The sequence below is a fragment of the Gouania willdenowi genome, chromosome 10 (assembly GCF_900634775.1).
Source record: "Gouania willdenowi chromosome 10, fGouWil2.1, whole genome shotgun sequence".
NCBI classification, from domain to species: domain Eukaryota; kingdom Metazoa; phylum Chordata; class Actinopteri; order Blenniiformes; family Gobiesocidae; genus Gouania; species Gouania willdenowi.
In genome coordinates, this window is record NC_041053.1 from 32,690,925 (window position 1) to 32,708,798 (window position 17,874).

The 17,874-nt window shown below is 39.4% G+C and overlaps 2 protein-coding genes across 7 annotated transcripts in view; one reads left to right on the plus strand and one right to left on the minus strand.

Moving 5' to 3' along the window:
* The first annotated feature begins 1,157 nt into the window (after positions 1 to 1,157).
* On the plus strand, positions 1,158 to 7,885 carry shisa3 (shisa family member 3). The gene is made up of 2 exons (XM_028459985.1): positions 1,158 to 1,671; positions 7,007 to 7,885. Exons 1-2 carry the CDS (start codon positions 1,407 to 1,409, stop codon positions 7,555 to 7,557), a joined length of 816 nt encoding a protein of 271 aa, XP_028315786.1. The 5' UTR covers positions 1,158 to 1,406; the 3' UTR covers positions 7,558 to 7,885.
* Positions 7,886 to 11,011: 3,126 nt separating this feature from the next.
* The window catches only part of atp8a1 (ATPase phospholipid transporting 8A1), a 143,665-nt gene continuing 136,802 nt past the window's right edge, over positions 11,012 to 17,874 (minus strand). For all 6 annotated transcript variants that reach the window (XM_028458999.1, XM_028458997.1, XM_028459000.1 and 3 more), the window contains 4 exons: positions 17,505 to 17,593; positions 17,116 to 17,208; positions 15,200 to 15,291; positions 11,012 to 13,119 (listed from right to left, as the gene is read on the minus strand). In XM_028458999.1, coding sequence (XP_028314800.1) covers positions 13,022 to 13,119; positions 15,200 to 15,291; positions 17,116 to 17,208; positions 17,505 to 17,593 — 372 coding nt within the window. In that variant the 3' untranslated portion in view covers positions 11,012 to 13,021. The remainder of the gene's footprint in view (positions 13,120 to 15,199; positions 15,292 to 17,115; positions 17,209 to 17,504; positions 17,594 to 17,874) is intronic.

Below are 17,874 nucleotides of genomic sequence, written 5' to 3' on the forward strand. Positions count from 1 at the left end.
CAAAAGCAACTGCAGGACTGTAGTTTCTATGAGATCATGAATAATATTAGAGAGAAAGTATCTTAAAAAAAACACATTAACAACACTCATATAAATATTTCAAGAGAAACATTGGTAAAAGTTCATACAGTTTGTGCTTTAACATAGATTCAGTGGTAAAATGTATGTGGAAAATTACTTAAGATATACAAACTGAGTCAGTCTTTTTTTAGCTGAAGATAGAAACTGTAAAAACACTGTTGATACTGTATCTGCCTTTTATTCACATTTTTCTGGACTCACTTTAGTTTACTTTACACCTTTTGTTCTACAGTAGAAATCCATTTAGTTTTAGCCTTGTTTGATTTAAATTACACAGATTAGTTCTGACCTATAGTAATAAATGAATAAATAAATCACTATTTCAAGTCATCATTATGAGATAAAATAGAAAGTCGTAATTTTGAGAAAAAAAGTCATAAATATGAAATAGAACGTTATAATTATGACAAAATCATAACTATGAGTTAGTAAAGTCATAGTTATGAGGAAAAAAAATGTTTATCGTAAATTTGCAAAGAATAGCAGTCAGTGTTGGTAGACTGCTGCAAATTGTATCTCATAAATATGACTTTCTCTCGCATAATTATAACTTTTGATCTCATAATTATGACTTTCTTTCTCATGATTAAGCCTTTCTTTGTTATAACTTTACAAACTCATAATTATGACTTTCCATCTCAAAGTTATGTCTTTCTATCTCATATTTATAACTTTCTTTTTCATGATTATGAATTTACTAACTCAGAATTATGACTCACTCATAACCATGACTTTCTATCTCATAATTATGACTGTTTTTCATAATTATGACTTTACGATCTCAGAATTATGACTCACTTATGCCTATGATTATCCATCTCATAATTATGACTTTCTATCTATCTCATAATTATGACTTTTAGTTAGAGATTTGGTCTCTAATGGAAATTTAATGCACATTCTAAAAATGATTCGCTGAGCTAAAATAAATAAACTATACATGGCGCACTGTGCACGTGCGTTGAGTTTGGGGACGAGGGGGGTTTCAATGCATTTTGGCGTCACTGCTGCCGCGTGGGTTCGCGCACGAGGGGCTGCGTGCGCGCTCACACGCCAACCGACAGTGAACAGTGAACACACAGCCCTGCAACACACACACGGACTCCAGCGTTAGAGCAGAGAGGACCGAGAAGAGGAAGAGGAAGAGGAAGAGGAAGAGGAAGACCTCCGCCTTCAGGAACCAGGACTACATCTGCTCTGAGTGATGGAGACTTTCAAAGTGACTCAGAGCCTGGGATTCTAAGGATCTGCTGTGATGACTTAACTTAACTTCACTTCAGTGAGTTGGAGAAAGAGGCTGAAGCTGAGGTGGTGCCCGGGGGGAGATGGAGCGGCTGCTGGGCTGTCTGCTGCTGGGCTCCCTCACCTGGAACCTGTCGGACGCACAGGGAGAATACTGCCATGGATGGCTGGACACCACCGGGAATTACCACGAGGGCTTCCAGTGTCCGGAGGACTTTGACACGGCGGACGCCACCGTGTGCTGCGGCTCGTGCTCGCTGCGCTACTGCTGCGCGGCGGTGGACGCGCGCCTCGAGCAGGGCGCGTGCACCAACGACCGCGAGCTGGATGAGACCCAGTACGCAGCACGTGAGTTTACCAGTAACAACCACCTGCATCCTCTCATCAAAAAAGACATCAAAGGGGCGAAAAATGGTTAAATAACATTAATTTAAAAAAAAAAAAAAACGTTTACGCACAACTAGAGTTGGGCGATATTGACCAAAACTCATATCTCGATGTTTCTTCTCAAATCGGCGATATACGATTCAGATCATTTTAATTCAAATCAAGTCTGACCAGAAAGACAATTCTATATTACATTTGCTGATGCTAAATGCCACACACACACATTTGGTTGTTTGTCTCTCTCTGTGTGTGTGTGTTGGCCTGCCATGGATTGGTGCCCTGTCCAGGGTGTAACCCCGTGAGCCAGAGATGGGCACCAGTAGTAGACCTCCTCAACCCTGAAAATGGATGGATGGATGTATCCAGCTGTGTTTTCTGTAATTTAATTGGAATTAAGAGTTGAGTTACTTTTTTAGTAAGATGAGTTACTATTGTGGGGTCAGAAGTGACATTTATTAGGCTGTAGACTATAGTTTCTAGTTTAGTTCACCTTAATTCGTAGTTTGGGTCTCTGGCTTAGGTTAGTTCATGTAGTCTAACATAATATAATAAAGTTCACACACATCTAGGGCTGGGCGATATGGACCAAAACTCATATCGCAATCAGTTTTATTTCAAATAAAGTCTGACCAGAAAAACAATTCTAGGTGAAATTTGCTGATGCAAAATTCCACACATGCACATTTACTAACAAACCGCTGCACTATATGTGCCACTTTGGCTTTTTCTCCTATAAGGGACAGCACGTGTGAGTGAGTTCTATAGTGTGGCTTGTTTAGGGGAAGGTCTGGGTTAGAACTCAGCGAGAAATCCATCAAACTGTGTTTTTAATGCTCTTCTGAGAAGTAATGAAAGCAGGGACTCCTAAAACAAGCTTTTTAAAAACAAAATAGAAAACTAGATATATCTTGAATCTCGATATATCGCCCAGCTCTACACAGAATTTAGAAATTATTATTTAAAAGTAAACAAAATGTAAAATCTGTAATGTGTCCTATTATAAAATGTTTACAGTTTAGCCACTACTGTGGAGTTTATTTAAATTAGCCTCATATTTAAAGTCAGGTTTACTTCAGCACAGCCATGTTGACTTAATGTTATTTCTACTTCCATTTGTTTAGTTCAGGTAAGTCTCTTAATTGTTAGCCTATAGTCTATGGTAGGGCTGGGCAATTTTACCTGAAAAAATGTCAGATTTTTTAAAGAAAATTCATGATTAAATTCTCGATTTTTTTTCCTTTCTTTTTCAAAGCACTTAAAAATGACTGCAGACATCAGATATATTGTCAAAAGTGCAACTTTATTATTGTGATTGTCCTCAAGAGTTAAAATGCATAAAACAATCCCAAAATAAAAAGTAAATGAGGTTCTGTCAATCAACAATTTCAGGCTTTAACCCAGGTTTAAGCAAAAGTGTAACAGCAACTTCACAGTAGCTTAAATTTTCTGATTAAGAAGATCAGATAACTACATATTTTACAACATATAACATTACAATTAAAAACATAATAAACTCTTCCCTTTGCATTTCAGCATAGTGCAAATAAAACATTAAACATACCTGTGGCACACATACTGTACAGCCCACTCAAAGGGTAAACAACTGTAAACAAAGAGGGGGCTGGATTACATCGCGCTACGGTAACGCACAACGACGGGAAAGAAATAAAATAACATTAATTTTTTTTTTTTTTAAACTTGAATTTGCAAAATAAAAATCATTTCGATCTACAAATTTGATAAATCGATTAAATGTATTCATTTTTTTTCGCCCAGCCCTAGTCTATGGTTTTGTTTGACCGAGTTAGTTTAGTTTATCTCTGTATGCAGCTTTGTTTTCTGTAATTGAATTGGAATTAACAGTTTAGTTTTTTTTAGTAAGTTTAGTTACATTTGTGTTACAGTTACAGTTGTTTTTATTTAACCAGGAAAGTCTTTTTCCGCTGATGGAGACATTATAACTGCACAAAGAAGTGTTGAAACCTGGGCATTTTGACCAGCTTGTGTTTTTTCAGTAAAATCTAAAAAGAAAGTACTAACTTTCTGCATTTATTTGTTGTTCTAGGCATATACCGTACCTCAGTTAAGTTACATTAAAGTCAAAGTTGGTTTAAAAGTCACAGACAGATTATATGTTTTTTTTTAATTTTAAGTTGTTGGCACATGGCATGTTAAAGACAATGTTTTGAGTGTAAAATATGCCAAAAAATATATATTTCATACATAATGTTCTCATGAAGGTGTACACATTTACAGAAAAAAATATCACAAATCACTTTTACTTTAATATTGGGACACTGTATATCAAATCATATCGTATCGTGACCTATGTATCGGGATACGAATCGTATCGCCAGATGCCGGGCAATACACACCCCTAATGTAAACCAATGTAAAAAGTCTAATATGGTTAAAACTTCAAGAAAAAGAGTACATCCTTGTATTCTTCTATTTTTTCTTTAGGACAAAGTGTATTTTTAAGTTTAAAATGTATTATTGGCTCATTTCCTCAAATATTTTCAGACTTTTTAAAAAGTCTAGACCCTCAAACGTGACTTTATGTCACAAATATCAAATTTTGTGATTCAGTCTGTGGGGAAATCCTTTTGATTCCCATCTCAATCGATTAGATGTGAAATAATAGAAGAAAGTTTAACAAACATTGCTTTAAATGTGACTTGTGTTATGACAGAGCTTTTATATAGCAGGGGTCAAAACCAATCAAGATGATGTCTTTTGACGCATAAAGACAGTTTAATTCAGGTGAAATTCCATTTAAAGACCTAAATATTGAAGAGAAACCTTAAAACAAAACATTTAATGTGTAAATGGATAAGTTTGCTATCAGGTCTTTGAGATATAGAAGTGTTTTAATCACATTTCTGCCCATTAAATGTCATTTTACCTCGTGTTTTAACCCAAAACCTTCACTTTTCCAGAGCTGAAACTATTTCTAACACAAGCAGATCTATTGTGCCGTCAAACAAAGTGAGCACATTCACCCTGACAGCTTTGCTAATTTTCCAGCCAAAGTAATTCCAACAGTGAGACAGCAGCTCATTTCTGTGGCGTCCTTAAAGCAGCAGCTGCCTCGTGTGAAACCATTGTCGGTTGTGGGGGTTTTCTTAATGCAGCGCTTTGACGCTGCACCATCTACGAGTTTGCTTTAAATTTCCCGAAGGCGTTAACGCGTAAGCCTTTAACCGTAAGGACCGCACGCCCTCAATATCCCATTTTCTCCCTACCCAAATAAATAAAGTCTGATCGTTTCCTGCCTGAGCGAAGAAAGGGTTTCACAAGTAAAACCTGAGATGGTTCCGCTGCGTTCACTAAAACGTCAACAGGCCACAAACACTGAGCGTTGAAGTCAGAATCTATGAGCATTTAGTCTGAAGAAGTCATTTAGTCAACAAAAGAGGTGAAATACTTCAACTTAAGAATAAGTTCAGATTCAAAATATTACTAAATAAAGCAAATAACTCTTGAGCAAAAAAAGTTGGTAAAAAAAATGCACATTTGTCTAAGTTGTAAACAATATTTAAAACTGAAAATTAATGTCTAAAAACCTAAATGAAATAAACACATTTAAAAAAAAAAAAAGGTGCAGACAAATAGACTTTGGACTAACGTTGTTAGATTTTGATTTTAAAGGGTTAAAAGTGGAATTATTTGACCTTTTTTAAATTGATACTCAAATATAAAGTTCACACCCAAAAAAAAACCTTTGAATAAAGGAAAAATAGAGTAAATTATTTTGTCACTTTTTACTCTTTTTTTGAAATATTTGGATTTTCTTTTTTACTTTGTCTGCTCGAGCTGCACGATTATGGCCAAAATGATGATCACGATTATTTTTGATAATGATTGTAATCACGATTATAATCACAATTATGTATCATGTTGGGTAAAAATCTGTGTTTTGATTGGACTTCTTTTGAACAAACTGTACACACGTGTACAGTTTACAGTGCAAATATAAGCTTTAAAATGGAATAATGAAAATAAAAAATAAATAAAATTAACTAAAGAATTTAAAATGTAACAAAGGCTAACTGAATAGATACATTAATACAGAGTGCAGAGCCCATATTATAAATGTAAATATTGCAGACGATAAGGTTAATTGAATCATGGCAACAAAAATCGTGATCGCGATTAAAATTTGATGAATTGTGCAGCTCTAATGTCTGCACATGCTGTCGAAGGTCTACATGTAGTGCAATCTTTTCGTGACAGCTTTTCATGTTTTATTATTGCAATTAAATAAATACATTTATTTTATCGCATAATTGTGACCATCACCAGCCCTCTCTAAGGAAGGGTAAGAAAAACTTTATTAAAGGTATGGGAACAGGGAAGAGAGAGTCAGGGTAGGACAATAAAAGGGGTTAAAATTATAATCTAAAAAACTAGATTAAATGGGTTTATTTTAAAAGGTGAAAGGTGTAGACTAATAGACATCGGACTCATTTTGTTAGATTTGGATTTTAAAGGGTTAAAGACGGGGAATTATTATTTTTTTTAACCTTTTTTAAATTCACATTCAATCTAAGGCTGTGCAATTTTATCGAAATTCGATTACAATTTAGAATATTTTGCTCAACGATTACAAAAAATGACATAATTGAGAAAAAGCGATTATTTATAATATATTTTCAATTATACATATCTTTTATTTGAAAATAAAACAAACTTCCACAATTTAGGATATCTACAAAGAATAAAAAAAACCAATTATTAATACTAACTGAGTTGTTTAATGCAAGCACATGAAAGTTCCTCTGCCCCGCCCCCTCAAAGCTAAAGCTAAAGTTAAAGCTAAAGCTAACCTGCAGGCTAACAAGAGGAAAGCTGTTGCTCGCGGTTTTGAAACATAACAGGAGAAACTCAGCAAAAAGTCTTGGTAAAAATGAACCAAAGCAAGTCAAATTCTCTTCTATGGGTTTGATGATGAAAACCTAAAGTAAAAACACATCATGAGCAACAAGGATTTTGTTTTGTGCAAAAGTAAACACCTGTTTTTAGTGTTTGAAGGATTTTATTCATGTTTAAAGAATATATTTAACATTGTTTTGTAAAAAAAAATAAATAAACTTTTTGGTTGAGTAATCATGATTTCAATGATGACAAAAATAATCCTGATTATTATTTTTCTATAATCGTAATGTCAACCTTCTGTAGAAAACTTCAACTAAAGCGTTACCAATTATTTTAATATATTGGGATTTTTAAAGGTCAGGTTCAGGTTTGTATCACTGAGTTCCTAACCCGTGCGTGTCTCTCTCCCCTCCCTCAGAGCCAGTCTACGTGCCCTTCCTGATGGTGGGGAGCATCTTCGTGGCCTTCGTGGTGGTGGGTTCTCTGGTGGCCGTTTACTGCTGCACCTGCCTACGCCCCAAACAGCCGACTCAGCAGCCCATCCGCTTCTCTCTGCGCAGCTGCCAGGGCGAGACCATCCCCATGATCCTCACCACGGCCGGCACCGCCCCCCCGAGCCTCCGGGCCCCGTCCCGTCAGTCCAGCACGGCCACCACCAGCTCCAGCTCGGCCGGGGGCAGCAGCTCAGTGCGGAGGTTCTCTCTGGGGGCTCAGACCCAGCAGCACGGCTGCCTGGTGTCAGCTACCGTCTCCTCGGCCCCCACCCAGCCCTCACAGACTCTGCCTCCGCCCCCACCTCCACCTTACACCACCCCACCAGCAGTGATGGGGGGAAGCCTCCAGCACCCGATGCAGCTCCATCACCCCGCCTCCAGCTCCAGCTTTCTGCTGCCTCAGCAGTATTTTTTCCCTCTGCAGCCCGACGCATTCTCAGCGTCAAAGGGCTTTGCAGACTTTGGACAGAGCTGACAGACTCTATGGACTGATGGTGGAACTGGTTCACCCAGCTCTGAGGACTCCTCAACACACCTGTCTGTGTGGGACGTTTAATGCACTTTTCTAATGTGAACAGATCTGGATCCTAACTCTCTAAACCTGGAACGTCGTCTCTTTCAATGTTTGTGGAACTTTAGGGCAAAAAAGGGGCATTGTTGTTGTTTTTCTGACAATCAAATCGCCTGAAAGACAAACAAGGACTTTTTGTTGTGCTGAATTCCAGTATATACATTTTATAACACGTGCGCACTGATGTATGTAAAGTTTTTAATAAACAACCGTTTGAACAACACAGAGCCTCGTCGTTAGGGCTGGGCGACATGGACCAAAATTCATATCTTGATATTTTTTCTCAAAATGGCGATATACAAGATATTTTTAACTCCAGGGTCACCAACATGGTGCCAGCGGGCACCAGGTAGCCCGCATGGACCATGTGAGGTGCCCTCAGGCCTAATGAGCTCCGTCCAAAATCAGATTTACTTGCGAGATTTCAAACCCACACAAATAAACACAGATCATAGATGTAGTCAGTGCCTTAGTAGAGTTACATAAACTTAAGTTTCATTGAAACATTGTGACAAATGTTTTTAGGTGTCACAGATTTGGGATATGAAATGTTACATTAATGGTTAAATTGCACAAACATGTATAAACGTGTTATATATTTTATTATTTAAAATTGTTAGTGGCTAATAAAATGGGAACATGATGATTTCCTGCGGAATGTAATGAAAATGAAACAATTGCATGAATTAAATTAAAACTTAAGTTAAAATGTGAAAAAAAGGCCTGTTTGGACTATTCGCTAGCTATGAAGTAGCTCACAGTTTCAGAAAGGTCAATGACCTTTGTTTTAACTCAAAAAAGTCTGACTAGAACATTCTGGGTTAAATCTGCTGGTGAAAAATACCACACTGGCACATTTATTAACAAACAGCTGATCAACATGTGCCACTTTGGTCTATTTCTACTTTAAGGGACAGCACGTGTGAGTAAGTACATTTTAATTTTATAGTGATTTTCACAGACATAAAGTCACAAAGTGCTTCACAAAGATAAAAGATACATTAAAATACAAGAAAATACTGTTCTTGAAAAAGTAGGTTTAAGTGCTTTAAAAAATATGTGCCACTTTTGTCTTTTTCTCCTATAAGGGACAGCATGTGTGAGTGAGTTCTGTAGTGTGGCTTGTTGTGTCATGCTGTTCTGAGAAGTAGCGAAATTAGCGACTCCTAAAACAAGTATTTTCAAACAAAATGGGATTAATAATTTTTGTCAAAACGGAAATATCTTGACTCTGGATATACTGTATTTCCAAGGCCTACTCGTCGTCCCTCAGTGGAAAAGGAAACCGGAGCGCGACCATCTCTACCTGTCGCCCAGTGTCACACTAGAGTACGCAGCAGGAATGCAACGCTGAGGTCATCCATTGTCAGTGTTCAATGAGCGTGCCGCGGTCACAGTGTTAAAAACAACTCACCCCCTGAAATACAGGGTTGGGTTGCAACCGCCAGGTATGGCAACATCTCAACAAAGACACGTCTGTTTCCAGTTCAACCAAGTGTGAAACTGACTGAACCATCAGTGTCCATCAAAAGCAGCAGACGTTCCTCAGTCTCATTCACAGTGTTGTTTTCCTTGTTATTGTCCATGAGGTTTAAAAAGCATCAAAATTAATGTACACATGCATAAAGAATACTAACTACAGAAGAGCTGAACAATTTATTCATTCAGAAATTCAACTTTTCATCAAAACAAATCAGAATCTTTATGGATTCTGTCACATTACCGTAATTACATGATACTGGCTGTAAGGATTCTCAGATAAAGCACATATTAGTGGTGTTAGTCTTTTAAAATAGAAAGTACGGTTTGTACAGTTGCCATACGGTTACCGAAGTACACGTATGTAGCGTCTTAGGGTTACGTGACCTAAACTGGCCAATGACTGACCTTTCACGTGACCTAAACTGGCCAAATAGGGGCGCTGCGTACGGGTAGAATATCAGTATTGATACGGCAACCGTAGAGCTAGCCACTGCCTTTAAAATAACATGTTCCCGAGATGCGTTCATGGGAAACCCGGACATTTTCATGAGTTTGTAGCATCCGGACAAAACGTGAAAAGAGCATATGTCCAGATAAAACCGGACTTACGGTCACGCTATTCTTTGCTTCATTGTCTACAACAAAACCGCAGAGTTGTAACTGTGGTCACAGATTTTCTTTGGGGTCACAACTGCTTTTTTCTCTTTCAGTAAACAAAAGGATGACATCGGCATCTTTTATTCATCATCTTTTTTTCCATGTTTTTTTTTTTAGAGCAACAAAAAGCAGCACAGATTAGCTTCATGACAGAAAAAGCTGCTAAATGATCTAAAAGGCAGGCGGAATGCTTCACTGCAATAGAAAACAATGGGACGTTTACAGGCAGTGGGGCCGTGTGACATCATCAATCACGTGATTTCAAGATGGTGGAACACAGGCTCTAAAACTGTAATCTCATTTTTAAAAGGCATATAAATGAATATGGTGCCTAATAATGTGTTTTGTTAGGAATTTATATTCTAACAATATATCTTCTAATAATGACTTTTTAAAGATTTTAGGCTTGTAAAAACAGTGGAGGATCCCCAAATGCAATAGATAAATTATTCTCTGCACTGACGTTACATATGATACCCAACATAGAAGCGAAGCTAACATTAGCTTGCTAACTGTGATCAGCCTGTGCGCTAACGTCCAGCTGCTGTTTAATAAGCTTCTGTTCGGTTGAAATTCAGCCTGAAAGTTTGTAAAACTTTGTCACACTTCTCCAGACGGAGCAAGTTTTTTTTTAGAGCCGTCATCTAAACAACATCCATACGTGCTCTGTGCTGGAGAAACCAGATAAAAAAACACAATCTTACCGATTCGGGCTCCAGCTCTGCCTGATTCCACGTGAATCGCCCGCTGCTCGTTTTACGACATCATTGCGATCGAGTGATCGACGTCAATATATATATATATATTTTCATATTTACATTTGGGCTTCTGGGAAATGCATCATGTTGCCATGTTGAGAGTGAATAAACCTGTGAATAAGAGAAGTAACGTTGTGTAATCCATTAATTTCAACAATGTACCTGTAATACATTGACCAACTATTTAAACTGTAACAGATTATTATTACTTATAACTGTTACATGTAATCCATTACTCCCCAACACTGGCAATGTGAATATGGTCAAACGATAGCTTTGACATGTTTCGTGTTGCCATGGTTACAGTCACGATCACGCTGGTGTCTGCCCATAACCACGAATGGAAAATAAAACCATACTAATAGTTTGTTGTACATTTGTGCTAAGCTAACACACGTTTGAACACTTTGTGCTACGTTTCCCTCTTCAGGTTTTCATCCGCACATAAAAACACCAAAGATCTTTAGTATTGTAATGTTTATTCCAGTAGTCCTTCATGGCCGTAAAAGACAACACTTATAAGTTTGCAGTTCCAACATGCAGAACAATCATTGAACCATATGACAGAAAAAAATAAAGTAAAATAAAATAAAGTAAAAGTGCATCTTTTCCATTTTGTGAAGTGATCAACACTTGCCAGAGAGATTAAAAGCATGTTTACACTTCAGAGAACAGTTTGTGTGTTTTCCACTCATGCAGTCCACGTGTGTGTTGTGACGATTCCCAGAGAGAAAGATACGCAACGGCCTTCAACGACGAGCGATCACATTCAAGATGGCAACCATTCAAACTGTCACGTGTGAAAATAAATCCACAACATTAAAAACCAAAAGTTACGCCGCATGAAGAAAAACAGGCTACGGACACTGAAGAGAAGAAATCAATTAGCATTAGAGTTTCCACCACTGATAAACGTACACCGAGTGCTTTGTGCAACAACTTCTGTCGAAAAGTGCTGCAAAACTGCCACAATCGAGGCCGAAACACGCACATTCAGACCCGGATGGCCTCACACTCACACTCCCACAGTGGAGGAGGGACATGCATCAGCGCACAACAGTACACAGTGTGCAGTAGACGGACAACTGGAGCGAGCATCGCACACGCACGACAAACAGACACACACGCAGAGACGCCACGAGCTCCCAGACATGCAGTGCATACATCAAGGTTATCAACAGTAGAGGTGACACGCGCACACACACACGCACGCACGCACGCACGCACGCACGCACGCACACAACACTCTCACATGCACATGCACGCACTCAGAAATCTCATCTCCCATAGGGAGAAAAAACCACAGCACAGACGTAAACCAAGCCGTAACAATAATAATAACTACAGTAATAATAATAATAATAATAATAATAATAAGACAGTTAAGAAACCTCTAGTTCCTTGTTAGACCCAAAATATCCTGCAGGAAAGACAACAAAAAAAAAGTTACAGACGATTCATTACAAAGCCAGTCGATGCAAAAAATTCACACATCTCCAATATAAAAATACAAATCCACAAAATAACTATTGAGACACAGAAGTTTTTCCGTACAGTCCAGGACTCGGAGTCTCCTGGGGGAAGTTCTCTCTCCCTTCAGTTAATGGCACTTATGTTAGAGGAAAAAAATCTCCAATGTTTTTTAAGGGAACTGCCTCGTGCTTGCATCTGCATAAACAAAACCTCATCTTAGTTTTACTTTACAGCAGTGCAACACTGTGGAGTGTGTGTGCGCATGTGTGTGTGTGAGAGAGAGAGGGAGAGGGGGCGGAGCTATGCTGGCCAAACTACTCTTGGCTTTTCTAAGAGGGACAAGTCGTTTGTAGGCACTGTCGTGATGGTTGAAATGTGTGGAGATACAACAGTGACGACTTCTTCAAACACTCGACCCGAGAGATTAAAAAAACAAAGAGCCAGGCACGGTTATCTACATTAAACAGAATGAAGAAATATATGTTAAAAAAAAAACCCAAATGTAAGGCTTTACACGAGTGAAGCGTCTTTAAGTGCAAAAAAGAAACGAACGTCACAAACATTTGCTCTGGAGTGGTTTTTGTCGAACATACACAGCAGTATTAACCACATTTGGTTTCGAAGTGTTTCCCCAATTCACGAGTACTTGGACAATTGTGATTGTATGCACGACTGCTTTTTGGCAATCTCTCACTAAATCCTCCACAACCACCCATTGTCCAGTCTTTCACTTTCAGTCCCAACAGTGTTTTTTAGGAGCGTTGTTTCAATTAATTACACTAATTTTAGGCGTTTTGGCCTCGATAGGTACAACGGAGACAAACTAAGTGCAAACAGACAGATTACAAGTGAACACCTTCATGTTTGATCCTTTGATCCTTTGAACCCCCCTCCCCCCGCATCAGTGCTAAAGGCAGATACTTGATCTGCCGCATCGAGCTTCAGACGTGGCCGATGTGGCCGGCTGCTGCTGTGGCTGCTAACGGAGCGGTGGCGTCTCACCACTCGTTGGTCCTCTGTTTGGTGGTGTCGTACGCTCTGATCACCTCAGACTGTGACACCACTCCGTTCTCATCCTGGGAGAAGGCGTAGCCATCTGAAACGGAACAAAAACGGTTAGAAGAGTTTGCATAAAACTACGCGCCACAACTACCTAGACAAAAACTAAACACACGTGACATTAGAAAATCAGCTTGTTTCTGTTTTTGGAGGAGTGGGGAGGGGTTAAAAAATTAAAAATAAATCAAACATCTGTAAAGTGTTGGTCTGGATCCATCAAAATAATGAACAGAAAGCTGTTAACGTTAGGGGAGGGAACCTTTAGGTACCTAATGATTTGATTATGATTACACAGACTGTGATTGTATGGAATCAGAACAGTATCATAATGAATGAACTATTGCATGCTTTGTTTCACAAATGCACATGCTTTGTTTCACAAATGCACACACTGGTTCACAAATATATATTCGTTTTGCAGTTGTATTTCAGATTAACAAATGCACACGATCTGTTTCACAAATATTTTGAGGCACACTTGCAATATAAATCCACAGATAATGCAAATTGCTGAATGTGCATTTACAAACCGCTTCTGTGCGGTGAAACTTCTGTGTATTTGTGAGAGAAATGTGTGTGGTGAATTTTGAGACTGCCCTGATGTCGCGGGTCAACAAACGTCACCATTGGCTGATAAAACTGATTGACAGATTCATCAGCCAATCAGATGTGTTTGCTTTCAGCCAATCATGTGGCTTCTTACATTTTCTCCACACTTTTAAACCAATTGTAGAGCTACTGATACGTTCAAACAGAAGTCGCATTGCAAAATATCAGATATGTATCAGATTTAGGAGCACATATGAAAGTGGTCTGGGTTGAATTTGTGCTGTTCAAACTGTGACACATGGGTAAAAAAAAAAAAAATCTAATTTGAGTCACATTTGCCTACAGTCTGAACGTAGCCGTAGAAAGCATTACTCGACAGGTCAGACTAGATCCCTAAATAAGATCCTAATGTTATGGCTGATTGGTTTGTGGTCAGAAAAATTAAAACAAGCTGATTTCCATCAATGTCAGTGACTATTTTCTAAAAAGCCAAATAAAAAAGAGGAACAACGACCATAGCTTCACCTGCTGAGTAAAAGCTGCTCTATGATCTATCTCCTATGCTATTCTACAGGCTCTCTGCTGACCTTTGACCCCTGACTCACCTTTGGGTGTCAAATGACTGGCTCAGTACCTGGAGGTCAGCGGGAGCGTTCAAAATGGGAAGTGCATTGTGGGAAAATAACAGCGCAACATTTCACTGCATTTGGACTCTATTAGCTGAGCTCGGCACACACAGAGGAACAACCAGGGAAGCAACGACAACACGAGCTAGCATCGTCTATCAGGGAGCTATGGAGGGATGGAAGGAGGTGGAGGGAGAAGAATGAAAATAAAAAAAAAAGGTTTCAGACAACAATGGTCTCATCCCCACCTATGAGGCAAAGACAAAAAACAAAACGGATCAGACCAAAGTAGAAAAAGAAAAACAACTGAAGCACTGAGACCACTACATGAACCCACTGTTAGAACGACGGCGTCACACACTGATACTCAATCAAAACGCATCCACATAGTTCACGCAGAAAAAACTGTGAGGCCGTTCATGAATCTGCATGTGGTTAACAAAAGAACACGACTAGGGGAGAAAAATGGGACGAGCCGAGTGTTTCCGTCTCCCACGGGACGAAAGATGAGCTACGATGGAGATACAGTACGTTCCAGAGGAGGGATGATGATGATGATGATGATGATGATGATGCTCGATCTGTTTCCCCTGACAGGAGGACACGCTGTGTGTGTGTGTGTGTGTGTGTGTGTGGGCAGGAAAAAAATGTGCTTAAACTAATGACCCGATGCATCATTGCTAACGGAAGAGAGAACGAATTCAGGGAAAAAGAAAGAAAGAAAGAAAGAAAGAAAGAAAGAAAGGAAATTGATGAAAGAAATGATAAAAAAATAAAGGAAAGAAAAGAAAGAAAAAAATGATGATGAAAAACAAAAAAGAAAGGGAAGAAAAGAAAGAAAGGATGAAAGAAATAATGATGAGAAGAAAGAAAGCAAGAAAGCAAGAAAGCAAGAAAGAAAGAAAGAAAGAAAGAAAGAAAGGAGAAGTAGGAGGAACTTACGGAGCAGGTTCTGCTGCATGGACTCAGATCGGTACAGGTTGACGCTGCTTTTCTTGAAGACATTCTTCAGGAGCTGAGCTCTCTCCGTCAAACTACACACACACACACACACACACACACAGAGACACACAGACACACAGACACACAGACACACAAAGGGAGTGTTAGCCAGGCTCTGCAGGCACATTATTTGTCTAATGCTGTCGGCTCTACCGCTACATGCTGCTACAAACACGCTGCTAGAACCAGAGAGACAAACACATTTAGAGAGCAGAGCAGCCAATAGGCTTTGATGTGGAGCCAATGAAAGGATGGTCTGATGGATGCTGGTGTGTGTACCTATATGTGTGTATTGTGTGTGTGTGTGAGCAGCATGCTGGGTCTGGGACAGCAGCCAGCGCAGAGGATCACTTTCAGCCAGCAGATCTCACACTGATCTCCTGCAGGTCGCTGCCTGGCTGCTGCAGCTGAGAGCGTTTTCACAGTAAACGCCTCTAATAATGAACAACCGCCGCCGCCTCTCAGGAATGAGACATCCTGTATTTCGGACACGACCACTCACACGACATAATTGCTGATGTTACAGTCAAACTCCTGCAATTTAGCTGCAATTTTCAGATCTCCCTCTTCCACTGTTGGCAGGAGAGTCTGGAGTTTTGAGGACGTTTGATGGATTTGAGGAGACAGACGTATACGACTCTCTGCACAGGTCAATGCTGAGGATCTGGATATGGTTTCATGTGTTGTTGAAGACGAAAACTTGATAGTAATGAGTGGCATGATACAAAGTCAGTATGGATTTGTCTTTGCGTGGCTGTGTCGACGTGGGCGTGGCTGTCAATCAGAGCTAATTTCTGCTGATGCGATAACAATAGTGAGTGTCTGTGAAAACTCAACTCTCAACAAGAGGCTAAGTGGCATCGTTCACATGGACAGACAGACAGACACTGTCTGAGCGAGCAGAGAAACTGGGGCTGCGTGCATGTTGAAAATCAGCTTCTTCATTGTTCACGTGGACAGAAAATTTGGAGCATTGAAAGAGGAAGTACTGGGAAAAAGTAAGACCATGGCTGTGTTCCAAATTGCATAATGTGTTGGATTTTTTTTATATAGCGCTTTTTCATAAACATTCCAAGCACTTTACATTGATGTGCATTCTTCTTTCACTCCACACATATTGGTGGTAAGCTACTATTGTATCCACAGCTGCCCTGGGGCTGTCATAGTGCTCCATCGGTCCTTCCGATCACCACCAACACTCACTCACACAGTATAGTATAGTATAGTATAGTATAGTATAGTATAGTATAGTATAGTATAGTATAGTATAGTATAAAATAGTTTAGTATGCACGGTGGGCACACTAGTCATACTTAGCCGCCCCACAATGCATTGCAAGCGGAATGTAAAATCGTCCTGGGACCAGCTTCAAGCTAAAAATCTAACATCCCCTTTTCAAAACAAAAGCATCTCTTCTTGTCTTCCATTAGTTTTTTAACTCTTTTGTAAGTAGGGCTCTTGTTTTGAAGTTAACCGGAAGTTTAGTCAGTTACACAATGCCGGGTCACATCTGCAAAATGTCAGCATGAAATGTGTTTTCTGCAAGTTTGATAGATCAAATGACCACATGTTGATATTCTACTTTCTTGTTTAAAATGTTTTCAGAACTTTCAAAGGTGGAGAATCAACAGAGATATTTAGCCTTAGTGTGCTTCAGGTTTTTGTCATTGTAGGTTCATAATGCATCTTGGGAAACTTGGAAGTATACTTCAGTGGGAACGGTCGCCATCCTAATCCTACTAGTAGGATATACAGTAGTAGAAAGTATATACTCATTCAGTGTGTAGTACATTAGCAATTTCAAACACAGCCAATAATGGAGATAAGAGAGGGAAGAGTTCAAGGCGTTACTTTACCTCTTTCCATGCACCACTGCTCCAGGGTCTTTAGATAACGCCTCCAGCTCCTGGACTTCGTCCACCAGAGTCTTGAAACACACTTTCTTCACTCTGTAAGTTTAAAGTGGAAGAATAGCAAGATTACAAAACCAGAGTTAAGATAAAATATGATAGCATCCAGTTGATTCTGCTTAGAGTGAACAAGGACGAGATAAAACCCTTCGTGAAATTTCTATTACACTGGGAGGATGACATCAACCGGGACAGTAACAAACATCTCCCATAAGTGGAAACATGAGAACCCCCTGAAAAGCACAAAAACTCCAGGAGGAATTTGTTTTCCGGGAGATAGGAGGAAAGATTCTGGAGGAATTTCCTGGATCTGATGATCGAAGAGCGAGACTCACACTTTGTAGGCAACGTCAAAGATCAGCGAGGTGACGGGGATGAAGAACAGGCCACTCCAGAAGACTCCTGACGTGAACATCATGCTTGCCTGGCGAGCACACACACACGCACACACACACGCACACACACACACACACATACGCGTACACATACGTTATGTTCTTCGAAGGCCATTGTAGACAATGCAGTTCAGTTTCCTATTAGATAAAAGAAGAGCTTCTTAAACAAAGAAACACCAGATAAAAAAAGCAAGGCTGAATAAAAAGCAGTGTTTCTCAAATGGGGGTACGCAATGGGGGTACTTGAGCTAGAGAGAGAGTGGAAAATTAACAAATAAAGTGTCAGTCTTGGTCCCACGCTGGGCGTCAG